Source organism: Cynoglossus semilaevis, chromosome 20 (assembly GCF_000523025.1).
Source record: "Cynoglossus semilaevis isolate Cse_v1.0 chromosome 20, Cse_v1.0, whole genome shotgun sequence".
In the NCBI taxonomy this organism is placed as follows: Eukaryota; Metazoa; Chordata; class Actinopteri; order Pleuronectiformes; family Cynoglossidae; genus Cynoglossus; species Cynoglossus semilaevis.
The window spans coordinates 6,115,682-6,129,906 of record NC_024326.1 but is presented as its reverse complement, the minus strand read 5'-3'; the positions used below and the strand labels follow the sequence as shown (position 1 = coordinate 6,129,906).

General features: G+C 36.8%; 1 protein-coding gene across 2 annotated transcripts; it reads left to right on the top strand.

Annotated features, from left to right (window-relative positions):
• Positions 1-1,612: 1,612 nt before the first annotated feature.
• On the top strand, positions 1,613-11,904 carry LOC103396220 (CTD small phosphatase-like protein). 2 transcript variants are annotated; one of them, XR_003048697.1, is made up of 8 exons: positions 1,613-2,278; positions 7,047-7,204; positions 8,029-8,130; positions 8,447-8,503; positions 9,632-9,724; positions 10,572-10,757; positions 11,522-11,734; positions 11,770-11,904. XR_003048697.1 is itself a non-coding variant. In XM_008334227.3 (7 exons), the coding sequence occupies exons 1-7, from the start codon at positions 2,203-2,205 to the stop codon at positions 11,645-11,647; spliced, it is 798 nt and encodes a 265-aa protein (XP_008332449.1). In that variant the 5' UTR covers positions 1,613-2,202; the 3' UTR covers positions 11,648-11,770. The 2 variants fall into 2 exon arrangements, 1 of the variants encoding a protein (XP_008332449.1); XM_008334227.3 differs by having other exon boundaries at positions 11,522-11,770.
• The last annotated feature ends 2,321 nt before the right edge of the window (positions 11,905-14,225 follow it).

Genomic DNA, 14,225 nt, shown 5'->3' with positions numbered 1-14,225 from the left:
GGGGAGGGGGGCAGCGGGTGATATATTTTGGGCTTGCCAAAAAAAATCTGCAGACATTTAAAACCATTTTAATTAAAATATATATGAAATAATTCAAATTTTTTTAAATATATTGCATATTATACCTATTATACATATATTGTATATGTGAGTCCTTAGAACATTTTAGTTAGTTACAGTTACAGTTGTGTACTTATGTAAATCCTGGTCAATGTCAAATTACTATTTTAGTATTCGTAATTGGTCTGGACACTAGATGGCGGTTTTGTCTACTTTACAGTAAAAAAGTGTTTACCAAACAACAGACCAATTTTTTGAAGTATGAAAGAATTGAACAAAATAGTGATATAATTGAATTAAAAACATTTTAAGAGAGGGAGAGGTATTTGTTTTAGCTAGGCTACTAATAGAGACCTATAATGTGTTGCGAGGTGATCGCAGATTTAAAGTTTGCATTGTTCTCATTATTCAATATGTTTTCAGGTGTTGGGCTGTGGCGTAAAAAAAAAGAATCATCCAAAAATCCAAGACTTTGATCCTATCATATGGATCTCTTCTCGGAATCTTCAGAATTTCTACACCTTCCTGCTTTTGTTTTGCAGCTAGAGAACAAATCTGACATTAGTAGCAATAGAGAGAATTTAGGGCGGAGCAAACCAGTAAGCTATGTGCTTACACAGCTTACAACAACCAAGAAATAACTTATATAATCTAAACATATAAAATCTAATATCTAATGCTAAGTGTGTTCAAAGATGAGATCACTTTCATTTTGAACACCAAGATGAAAGTGTTTCAGTTGGAAGTCAAATAGACAGAACCAAGATGACCATTTAAATGCAAGCACACCTGGCTATATGCCATATAATAGCTTCACAGACAGAAACATGAAAAAAAAATGAAATTAATAAAATACACCTTGAGACTAATTATTAAAGAGAGCACTCCGCCCAACATAAATGTTGATGTTGTTGGATTAAAAGACGGAGAGGTACGCTCTAAAGTAGACAGTTCCCACATTAACCGCTAGATGGGGGCATAATACTGTCGGGAGGGATCAAGTGCATCTGACTCTAGAAATCGTGTTTCTTTTTTTTTTTATTCTAACAAGACAAAAAACCAAAATATAAGAAATAAACTGTTTCCAGGAAATTTCAATGTCACTGACTGTCCAAAAAATGTGTTACCAATATTTGGAGAGGTAAGGCACCCTTGCTGTGTGTTAAAACACAGTGATTTAGACCATGCAGATAAGTAATAACGTGTTTCTATAAGTTGTTGTAAGTAATTATTTTATGTAGGAAGAATCTTTCAAGAAAACATGGGGTGGGGATACCGTGACAGACTTGCCTACAGCTTGAAGAGAACTACCCAAAATGACTTGTGATGCAACATCAATGTTTATCAAAATGACTTATTAGACTTATTATATAAGGAGTTATTAGCCGCGGGCTAATAATTATAACCTTGTGATTTGTGTTGGTTTTGTGAACTCTTGTGGTTAGTGTGTTCATGAACGACCATTAAAACTTAAAAAGCTTTTTTAATGTACTAAAGAAAATCGTATTGTTGGTGTAATTCTCTCAGAGGGAGTCCACAAAAAACAAAACAAACAAAAAAAAAAAAACAGAAAAAAAAAAACAATCGCCTCCCACTGTGACACTGCCCCGCTTCACATACTACCCAAAATACATACCTCCATGTTGTACACGAAATGTAGGGGCGACACTTTACAGCTGTTGGCTCACATGTGTTAGTGAACTTTATTTTGGACAACTTTTGTTTTTGCGGGTCTCCTTTTTGTCCTCAGGGCTTCCGAACGATTTAACTGCCGTTGTAGTTCCGGCCTTTGGCCTGGCATTTTGCATGAAGCGCAGGCGTTTTTAATCTGAAGCGCCAACCCCAGGCCAGGTGCTAGCTTAAGCAAAGCTAGCAACTCAACATCACCAGTTTTGTTGTTGCTCTTAGGAATAAAACAAAAAAAAATATTTGCAAAAAATATTATCTCGTAGTGATGTTTTCTGCGGAGGGCCATAAATGACAGCTACTGTCTACCTTCCACTCACCACCGCGTCTTTGCGGAGTCGCCTCTCATTCAGGGTTTAAGCTACTAACAAGTTAGCAGCTGCGGCTAACAAGCGGAGCCAGCGCGGATTCGCAACATCACTGTGTTGGAAACCACAGGAATAACAAGTCGTCTAAATGGACCACATGTCCATAATAACCCAAGTCGCTAACCCAAAGGAGGAGGAAATTATATCTTTTAACCAGGAAAAAGGTAAGAACCGAGCTGTAATATAAGAAGCTAACAAAACTGTAGCGATATTAGCGCCGTGTACGTAGACCAAGCTCTTTGGTGATTAAGGGCTATAAACCGTTAACCGCGAAAAAGAATTGGGAGTTTTATAACAGCAATTTAGGTCTTAGCGGGGTTTTTTTTTTTTTTTTGTGAGATGCTTTGTTGCCCAGTCATGTGGTTTTATCCTCATTCAAAGTGTCCGTATCACAATTAACACACACTTGTTGACAAACAGCCGTTTCCCTTTATTCTACCTAACACAGCACAAATACTACATTTGAATGCAACTCAACTAAACAAAAAAGATTTACATAACACCAAAATACACACGTTTGGTTATGATTGGGTCTGCAGCGCAGCTCAAGTGTTAAGTGCATAAAATAAGTATGTATAAAGAAAGGGGAAATCATTGCATCAAATATAGTGCATATGTTCTATCTCATTCGTCGATTATAATCTCTCATATCTGTATCCGTTTCATATATGAATTATTAAAAGGTGGTTTAGTTGTAAAGTAATACCTAGAATTGATAGCATAAAGCAAGATAGAGCTTCACTTTTTTTGTACACTCGTCAAATTTGAAATTAACGAGCCTTATCGAATTATCTAGAAAACAACAATTTAGACCCTGGGGTGAGTAATTATTTAATTCTCTCTTTATTTCTCTCTCTTTATCTATCTATGCATATAGTATATACTATATATAGAAAGGGGAAATTCAAGAAAAACCTGTTAAATATGACTTAAACACACAAAACAACCGTTAAGTGTTCAGGTGGTATTTTATGCTCCTGTAATGTGTAAATTGGAACATGTTTATCAGCAGAACCAAAAAGACAGTGGAACTATTGGATATTCAGTACCTGTCGTTATTCCAAGCTGAAGCTCTAAATCTTAGCAATGTCATGGACCCATCGAGCCACTGCAAGTTTGTTTAAGCAACTCAATACAAGTATATGTACTGTCATCATTGGGGTTTTTTTTTTTGTTTGTTTTTTTTTAATTGAGATTCTGACCCACTCTTGTACAATGTTCATCTCATGAACTGCAGCTTGTTCCCACTGCTCGGATATCTTGATAAACCAGTTTAAATTCTTGGAATTCTTTTTTTTTTCTTACGTAGTGCATCTTTTTCAATGCAGCAGGTTTTTTCACACACAGTTGGGCCTTACTTTGGTGCAGTGTTCCTAACAGATAACTCCTTATAGTACACAAGTTAAGTGTTTAAGTTTGGACAGCAGACAGGGATTTGTGAGCATTTTATCCCAAGTGGCTGACTGCACAAACATGAGGTTAATTCTGCTCTGTACTGTGTGATGTGTCGCTGACATGTGGCATATTTTTGTGTCTGATTCCTTTTTTGTTTTCATAATTTATGTAAAATTAGAAAAAATATATTTAATCATAAAACTAGAAGCTATTGCTAGCATCCAACTACAAGCTATTGCTAGCATCCAACCAGAAGTCTGTTTAATTTGAGATTAAATTAAAAAGATTAAATTGTCTGGTGGTGCAACTGATTTGGTTATTTAATGTATGTAGTCATAAAATTGAATCTACGAATTTGTGTAATTATTTTTCCTGTCTTTGAATTGTAAATTTAGATGCTAATGATACTCAAAACCTGACCTACTTAATGCAAAAACTCCCACATTATTGTAAAAAAAAAAAAAAGCCCACAGTGACAAATTATATCACCTAGTGTCATATGTATTTACACACATGACTGTTATTACACTGCTCAAAATTAAAGGAACACTTTTTTTTTTGGCTGATTTTCCACCAGTGCTGGTTTTTGCTGGAGTCATAATCACTACTGGCAGTGTGAGGCATTCCTTAACCTTAAAGAAGTTGCACAGGTTGTCCAACTTAGAGCTGGAGATGGCCGTAGGTTTTAACCCATCAGCAGGACCGAAACCTGCTCCTTTGTCCAAGGAGGAATAGGTTGAGCACTGCTCATGCCCTGCAGAATGACCTCCAGCAGAAAACTGCTGTTAATGTTGATTTAGATTTTTGAGGTTTCTATACAATTAAGCCCTTTGTAGGTTGAAAACCTTTATTTCTATTAAAAGATATGGCATCATCTTGTTCCTAAGACGTTGCCATGTCCGTATCTCTATAGATATCCAACTTTTTTTTTGAGTTGTATGTATTGTATATTGAAAGTATGAATTTGTGTAATTATATTTTTGATTCTTAAAACATAAAATTGCATGCTAACGATACTCAAAACCTGACCTCCTAAATCCAAAAATCCCTACATTTTTGTAAAAAAAACCCCAAACAAACAAACAAAAAAACCAAACACCACAGAGACATATAATGTTATATTATATATTCTTAACACTAAGGGATAGTTGCCAAAGAATTTATCTAGAATTTTCTTATATATAAATATTTGGTTGCACCAAGTAACAATAAAAAAAAAACAGTAGTTTGAAAAATTAGTTAAAACGTTATTTATTGAAGTTATTCAATAAACGAGACTCGTTCAAACATTTTAACAAAGAACATTTCAGAAGCTCGTATCTGACCCAGATATAAATTAACTAGAGATGCACCATTCGACCAGCTGGTTATCGGCCAGCTTGGTGACCAGCTGTTCAGTGCATATATTGCCAGTCTTGGAGCCGTTCGATGTCAGCGCTGAACGAATGTCATTAGTTTGGAAGTACTTTACAGTGAACTTTGCAGTAAGCCATAAATGTAACAGTCAAGTTAATGGAAAGCCACTGCATAGCTATTCGTAATGACAAACCTAAACCGGCTCCAATTTGTCTGGACGGAAATTTAACGTCTTTGCTCTCGGTGTTCTTTAACGAGCTGTCTTGCAACATGTGCCAGCCTTTCACACTGATTTGGCTGCTTAAATATAGAATAGCTGCCCTTTTGGCCAGAGCACTTTTGACCTTGAGCCAAGTATAACCGCACATGCAAACATGGTAGCTATTGTTTCTTATTTCACACTTCTCCGTTTGTACAGGTTTCAAGAAAGAAAAAAAAAAAAGTATTGATACTGAAGTGATTTGAGGAAAAGGTTTCTATCAAAATTGTGAAAATTTGAAACACAAATAAATTTCAACAGAACAAATACAACTTTAAAATGAAATAACACAAATCAATGAAACATAACCCATTGTAACATTTAAAAATGTATATTAATATTTCACACTGATTTGGCTGCTTAAATATAGAATAGCTGCCCTTCTATTAAATGTATTAGTGCACACACACAGCAACCAGTATTATTGTATTTTTTTCTGTTTGGTTTGAAGCAAATGTGGAGTGCTCAGCATAAAAAAAGTCACATTTTAATCATATCTCAATGAATATATCTCAATCATATATTTCAATGAACACAAGAACAATTTTCAAAATTTTCATTCATTCATTTCAAGAGTTTCATTGAACATTTATTTAACTCCATGACATGAAAGTAAGTTTAATGATTTAGGTTGGTTCACAAAATCTTTTTAGTTGAACTCAAATTAGTTGAAGCAAAATGTCTTCTAAGGTATGGAATGAGCAAGTTGGCAACATACTGCAACATCTTATCTTTTTTCAATTCTTTAAGAACAACCCCCTTGTAGTGCCTGGATCCTGGATGGAGAATGATGTTCAACTTGTCTCTTCCGAATCCCCCATAGGTGTTTGTTTGGGTTCAATCACCTTCATCCTGTTCTTCTTCAGAAAAGCAACAGTTGCTTTAGATGTGCGCTTTGGATCGTTGTCATGTTGGAATACTGCACGACGACCAAAGGCACGACGTGCTCTTGTCTTTCGATATAGAGCAGTACAGGAGGCTCTCTTAACCCTTTCATGCATGACGGTCACTACAGTGGACAGCTATGAAAATGTCATTTTCTATGATAAGAATAGGTTTTGATGGCAGTGTTGCATATAAGCCTCCACAGTGGACGCCTGAGAATCACCCAACACTGCCATACAGTTCCAACACATAGACACATCCTGAATAAGTTCATGCTGAGGGACAATTTTTGCTGCTAGCGTTTTTAGTCCAGTTTTTGAAATGTCCCACCAGATGACCTGCTGCTGCAGCCACGGCACGACAAATTAGCTCTTGGTAACACTGAGCTGTATCTGACGGATGTTGTTGTTGTAGCGGACGGGTGCGCTTTGCTGTTATAAAATGCTAATTAGACTTAAACGTTGAAATATGCCATTTCTGATACGTTTATATATAATCGAAACGGACACAGCAAACTGATGCAGGAAAATGTATTTTTACCGTTTTTAGCTGATTTGCGATGTGTTTCGTCGCGACGTCGTGATATGCAAACTGCTTCTTGCAAACTTTGCATTCAACTTTTTTTTTTTCCCATTATCTATTTTTGGGTAATACTGCCACAATGTTGATGTCTTCCACATGTAAAGGAGGACTGACTAGAAATAAGACGTTGAATAAATATTCTGCAAACCTGCAAGCCAGGACCTAGGCTTTTTACTACGTTTGTCAATCTGTTTGTAGGTTGGGCTAATCCAGTGGTTCTCAATTATTTTCTATCACCCCCCCAAACCCTCCTCCTTGGGGACAGAAATGTTTTCATGCCTCCGATCCACACCCCCCCCCCCCCCCCCCGATCTCAAATATTATTTAAAACATTAAAAAGTCTTCCACCTGGTGACTGGAGGCTTGTTATCATTCAAGCATTACAGCAGTGCTTTGTGGAATCATTGCATATATGTTGCAAGTCCATGTGTTCAATTTCTAATCGGTGTTCACAGCATCACAACCGAAAAGCAGCCCCAAGAAGCAGAGGCACCGAAGCATCCTCGGCAAATACTTCTGCTGCTTCCGCAGATACAATGTGGAACCGCCGCCCACGAACGCCAACATCGGCTCTCTGCCTGGACCCGTCGAGGAGAACGGATCACCTCCCAAAGTGAGCTGCTTGCAACGTTACATTTACAATTTCCATTTACGCATTTGGCAGACAATTTTTTTTATCCAAAGCCAAACTTTACGCTAACACTATGAAATCACAAACATGTCTCTGTGTCTGTCTGTTTTTTTTTTTTCTTTTTCTTAACTCCTCACTGCGTTTTCTACATACATATCTGTCCCTCTGGTAATGTAGTTTGACCATGTCAAGGTCACCCCTGTCCCGGTTTGTATGATTGTATGTATATGTTGCCGTGGTTCATTTCCATGCAATTCACATTCACACTCTTTTTGATATTGCGATGACTATATGACTTGCGCTAAAAATTAGAAAATATAGTTTGCATGCAGTTCCTGTCTCGTTCAGATTTTTCCCACTTTAATAGATTTTATAGATGACAATTACGTAATACGTGAGTGGAAACAAAAACAACACGCTTCTATTGAACAAAAGCCACATCATTCTGATTTCCGTGTGTTCTCAACCAAAACGTTTAAGGATCTCGGGGGGGACGGGGGGGGTAGAGCTTAAATAAATTAAAATCTGTAAAATTACCGCAAAATAACGTAACAAAAACAAATGAGTGATAATCAGAAGAATAAAGACCTTGGGCCTCTTCGGAGCATTGCTAATACTTTGGGGAAAAAAGATTTTTTACGTACTTCGTTTCTGCTTCTTTTCTCCATCTCACTGTGCGTCACTTATACAATGTAACAATGTTACAATGTAACCCTCTTCTTTGAATTCCCTCCGTCAATCTGCATGTCTAATATAACCACTGTTGTGTTCTTATGTCTTATATTCTGCCCGTATCTTTCCCTCAGCCACCAGCTAAATACCTCCTACCTGAGATAAAAATATCCGACTATGGGAAAAAGTGTGTGGTAATTGACTTGGATGAAACGCTCGTCCACAGTTCTTTCAAGGTAAGAGGATTATTGAGATCAACTTGTTGGTAAATAACATTTAGCAGACGTCGGACAGATCGTTTAGTGCAATTGGACTATAGACTATATTTCACCACGTAGACACATGGTAGCTGTGAGCACGAGAGTGAATTTTAACCCCGGGGTAGAAAATCATCACATCATGAGATCCAGTAATTCTGCTAAAGGAAAACGATACACCTTTTTTTTTTTGTTGAACTCGAACTGGTATATTTGTTTTGCTAATAGAAATGGTCAAATTTGATCCGTCAACCCAATGCGTTGAATGACATTATGTTGCGTGTTGTTTTTACAGCCCATCAGCAATGCGGATTTTATTGTTCCAGTGGAGATTGATGGCACCGTTTATCAGGTACTGTATCCACAACCCGTAAGCTGTAACATTGAAATTATACTTTTGTGTCAACGAGTGCCAACAAACACACAAAAATGGAGTTCCATTGTGAAGATCCTGAAGAGAATGGCTGCTATCCAGTTCAAGTAATCCAGGATAGGCTGTGAGTATCCTGGTTGGCCTATTCATGATTACTTGCAATGGGTAGCAGCTGCTGGACTTGAGTTGATGTTATCCTAAACTCTTAACGTGTACAGGTACCTCAAAAGTAACCCATGACGAGTGTTATCAAAGTAAAAGAAATGATGCAGATCAAATCTTTTTATCATAAGTCTTAGATATTGTAACATGTAGCCCGTTGGTCTAAAACATTTGCTTTAGATCATTAATGCAGATCAAATCTTTTTATCATTCACTTTCTGTTTAAGTCTTAGATATTGTAACATGGTCTAAAACATTTGCTTTAGATCATTTGGTAGTACTGTATTTTATGGACTAGAAGTCCTCCGGAGTATAAGTCGCACCAGGCAGTGCCCTCTGGTGGCTGTCAGTGTAAAACTAAGAAACATGTACATCTTCAGTGGTACAGTAGTAGTACTAGTGATACTGGTACACAAGCCTAGAGTGTCCCGTTTCGCGGCTGTCAGTGTGAAAATAACAAATGTGAAATTCAATATTTTAGTATCTTGAGTGGGAAACCCAGCCAACACCCCCGTTAAAGTGCATCTCCGGCCGAGCCGCACCAACTCTGACCACGTGAGCACGAACGTTTGAAAAAAAACTGGTGTGAAAAATATGTTGCTAAAAACTCTACCACCAGGTTTTGTGGCAAAATACATCATTTTTCGAAGAACGGGCAAGTTTTATGACAAGTCGGGGGTTTGCCGCGTAAATGCAGACCGGCTAGTCCAGAGGTGGTCCGACAGTGGACCCGGAGATGTACCAGCCGGGTCAGAGGTCGTCCGGCTTGGCCGGTGATGCACTTTAACGGGGGTTGGCCAAAGGATGAACAAAATTGCGACTTATAGTCTGGAAAATACAGTATGTAATTAAAAAAAAAAAAATCTCTTTCCTTGAGTTGTGTAAACAAAAATATGTTTCTTGCCACTTAAATTGTGTAATACACAAAAACACTGTCTCTTGCAGGTGTATGTGCTAAAGCGACCCCATGTGGATATCTTTCTTCAAAAGATGGGGGAGATGTTTGAATGTGTGCTGTTTACCGCCAGTCTGGCCAAGGTGTGTCTCAGCTTTGACGAAGTCATTGTCAAGATACTTTTTTTTTTTTATTTTTCTGTTCTGCTCTGCATATTCCATCTTCTCTTCTGTCTGAACTTTTTTTTTTCTCATTGCATTATTGATCCTTTAGACGATTTCCATCTTTAACCATAAAATATGGGTAAGCTTTATGAGATAGAAAACCAAAAAAAACTTCAACTTCAAAATTTCATCATGGCTATCTAGTGTCAGAGATTGGTATTCTAAAAGTGTCACTGTTTTGTGTTTTTTTTTTTTTTTTTATTGGCTTCCTTCCTGTCAGGAATGCAGTATCTGTAAAAGTAGTATACAGGGTGTCCTCGACTTACTTTGGAATTGCTGCGACACAGTGCGTTTTTTTTTTTGCGGGTGAGTCAAAACTCATAAGTACCTATGGCACTCACCTATGCTAACACAGTGCTAACATCATAATCTAGGACATAAAAACACCAACAAGAGTCTGAGTTGTGCTTAAGAGCCATAATGAAGAGCAAAAAGTCCCCCCCCCCCAAAAAAAAACAACGAAAACGAATGTAGCAATGAATATTAGCCTACATCTGTGGAATGTAAATAACGCTGTCATCTGCGTAAAGTGAAACCTATTGTTATCCTTTGAAAAATTCTTTCAAATGCCACGTTTGGGAATGACATACCAAGACTTTCTTAATGCATTTATGGGAGATGGCGGCGTAGCCCCAAAAACAAGGACATCGTAAACCGAGGACGCTCTGTAATGGTTACTTGCTTTCCTAGCTTTTAGTGTGTAGTGAAATGCAACAAATGATGTTCCTCATGTTTTTTTTTTTTTGTATGTATCGTTTTTGGACAGTATGCTGACCCTGTGGCAGACCTGCTAGACCAGTGGGGTGTGTTTCAAGCGCGACTCTTTCGGGAATCCTGTGTCTTTCACAGAGGAAACTATGTCAAAGACCTCAGCCGGCTAGGACGAGAGCTCAGCAATGTCATCATCATCGACAATTCACCTGCCTCCTATATTTTTCACCCGGAAAATGCTGTAAGTTGTTTGTTGAACCGACGGGTAAGGGTAGTATGTGCAATCGCCCCACAATAATCGATGTAATGACCACAAGCTTGCATTTACCTTCATATTTATATTTGACTGTATATGTGTATGTATATGTGTATATATGCATATGTCCAACTAATACCTATCCTATCTAATATCTTGTATATTATTATTATTATTACTATTACTTATATTATTATTCATATATAATTTATATTATTAATTAAATTACAATTATTAATTTATAATTAAATTATAATTATTAATAATTAATATTATTAATCATATATTAATATATTATTACTTACATTATTACTCCTAGAAATACTACCGTATTTTACGGACTATTAGTCGCTACAGAGTGTAAATCGCACCGTCCAAAAAAATGCATAATGAAGAAAAAAAATATGTATACCAGTATAAGTCACATTTTTTGGGGGGGGAAATTAATTTATTATTTACAAATACGAGACCAGTAACAGACATTTGTTTTTGAAGGGCAAGTTATAATAAAGTATTTATATACTTTCTTTCTATCTATCTATCCGTCTATCCACCTATTTGTCTATCCGTCATCTATTTATCTGTCTGTCTGTATATTGTACGCAGTAACAAAACAACTCATGAAGTTTGCATTTTCGTCAACAGAAGTGTTTATATAAATATAGAGCTGGTAGGAAAAAAAAAAAAAAAAAGAAATATTCATCTTGCCGATTTTTAAATTAATCTTAAGGTGTCGACTGCCTCCTTAGGTTCCCGTCCAATCCTGGTTTGACGACATGAATGACACAGAGCTCCTGGACCTGCTGCCTTTCTTTGAGGGACTTAGCAAAGAAGAAGAGGTTTACGGAGTCCTGCAGAATCTGAGAAGCAGGTAGCAGGACAAAACGAGACAATCCAACAACAGCTCAGAGTGCCTGTGCTTTTTCGACCTCGTCAATGTCGGTGTATCTCCAAAACACAACCAACTTGCTACGGAGTCTCACTGTGGAATACCTTAACAACCAACTTACTACGGAGTCTCACTGTGGAATACCTTAACCCCCCTGCCTCAGCTCGCAACTGCTGGTTATGGGCTTCCCTCTGCATGCTGTTAGAAAATTAAAAAAAACCCAAACATTATCCCTGGATCACCGTCTCACAAAAAGACCCACACCAGGACGTGTACAGAAACTAGTTTGGCAGTATTGAGAACAAACACACTAAGAGGAAAAAAAAAACTCTGGTTTATATTTAAAAACAAACAAAAAAAGATTTTACTATTTGTGAAATGCTTATTTTAAATGGAAAAGAAAAAGCAAAGACACAATTTTGTGGAAAAAAAATACATCAAATACGACTCAACACAGAAGCTTGGGGGGGGAGGTTAGGTACTGGTTCTGATGCTATGCAGGCAGTTTTTGGTCAAGAAGAAGTCCGAGATTCTCTTTTCTTACAAAATGAAGTGCCTTGTGTAAATGACGTTTTTACGGGGGAGATCTTTTGTACCCAGCCTGGTGAGACTGAGTACAGTCTTTTGACACAGACACGGACACACATTTTGTGGGACAAAGAAGGTGGACAGAGAACCACCGTTAAGTATTTTATTATTCATTAAATGCTGTGTAAACACTCAATATTAATATCTTATTTCTCAGCATTGTTTTTCTCTCGTTTAGTAGACGCGACCTTTTTGGGGGGGCGTTTCTTTGCTTATATATGTATATATATATATATGTGTGTTTATACACATATATATTTATATCTGTGTATATGTAGATACATATATATGTATGTATGTATATATATGTAGATACATATATATGTATACATATGTATGTATTTATGTATGTATGTATATGTATGTATGTATGTATGTATATATATGTAGATACATATATATGTATATACATACATATATACATACATATATATGTATACATATGTATGTATGTATATGTATGTATGTATGTATGTATATATATATATATGTATATATATATATATATATAGAGAGAGAGAATATATTTAGTCAACTCCGAACACGTGTGGGTTTGCGTTCACATCGTAAACGTGGGTTCAGCTGTAACTGTTAAAAGATTTGTACTAAGTAAAGTATTGCATCTTGTATGTATGTTTTATCGTTATGAAGTTTTATTTATGTTTAGGCGTATCACTCAGCTTGCTGTTAGCACTGTGTTTTTTTTTTTTTTTGTTCCTTTTGACCACACCATTCAGTGGTGCAGCCCCGTCTATAAAAGGGGTGGTCTTTTACATCTCATGTAATATAACAGTTCAACTGTATGGGGCTGAGTGACATGTAAATGTGTTTTGTTTTTGTTTTTTTTAACCCATTTTAGCCAATTGCATTTTTTTCCCCATTTACCTAGGGCCTGGGTTTTTGATGTAAAAACACTGGAGATGGTGTTTCAGTGTTTTACCTTAAGATTTAAGATTTGTCCTGAACTGTTCTATCACCTCAGTGCCTACCTTTGAGAGGAGCCATGTAAACTTGAATGCTGCAACATTAGCAACTACGGCAATAAACCCTACGTAGGTCAGTTTTTCCTTCCAGGTGTTTGGTTTGTGGTGCTCGAAAACTGCAGGACTTTAGGCTTAGTCTAAACTTATAGCAATGAAGGAATCCATCTGGTTGTAAGAGGTGAGATAGACCTTCTTTGCTGGTTATGTGCTGAGGAGAGTTTCCATCTGATTGGAAGTCTATCAAAAAAAAACGGCTAACTAGCACTTTTACTCGCACCTGTAGGATAGGCCAATTATCAGTCACATTCAATGTCCATCTCAGGGTCGGGGTTTGAGTAGTAGAAAAATAATTGAAAACGTTTTTCACTGCATTGACACTGCTAAATTTAAGTACTACAAAACTGCAAAATCCTTTGTCCGATATCCCACCACGCATTATCATCATATTTGTCTTACAGGATCAGCATTAACAAACGCAAACCATTATTAACCATCGTATATTATCAGTGCGATATTTGCATAATTATGTAATATCTGTAAGAATCATTATCGGGGTTTTTTTCCTCCGATAATGATATCAGACATCCCTAGAATACAGCATACATGTATATATATGTAAGTATATATGTGTATATTTATGTATATGTATGTACACATATATGTGTATATATATATATATAGAGAGAGAGAGAATATATTTGTTCACTTCCGAAACACTTCTGCTATAATATCTGGATGCTCCCTTTAAAACTTTGGCTTTAGCTTTGCTTCTTTCTTAGTCTATTAGTTAGTTAACATTGTGTTTACAATTGAAGTGACTAGGAGCTAAGGCGACACAGCAATAGGAGTCCTCTGACCTGCGAAGATTTTTTTTTTTTTTCCGTTTTAGACTTAGTCCCCAACGTACTGAACTGTGCCAAATCACTGTGTGACAACTACAGCTGCGGAAATCCCCGATAAAGGGACAAGCCAAACTCCAATCTCTGAGAATGG

Bases quoted from the DNA above. Each gene is read 5' to 3' on its own strand.
- LOC103396220 (XM_008334227.3), top strand. From the start codon at position 2,203: ATGGACCACATGTCCATAATAACCCAAGTCGCTAACCCAAAGGAGGAG. The intron at 2,279-7,046 runs GTAAGAACCGAG...CGGTGTTCACAG, and splicing joins ATCTTTTAACCAGGAAAAAG to CATCACAACCGAAAAGCAGC. The intron at 8,504-9,631 runs GTACTGTATCCA...TGTCTCTTGCAG, and splicing joins TTGATGGCACCGTTTATCAG to GTGTATGTGCTAAAGCGACC.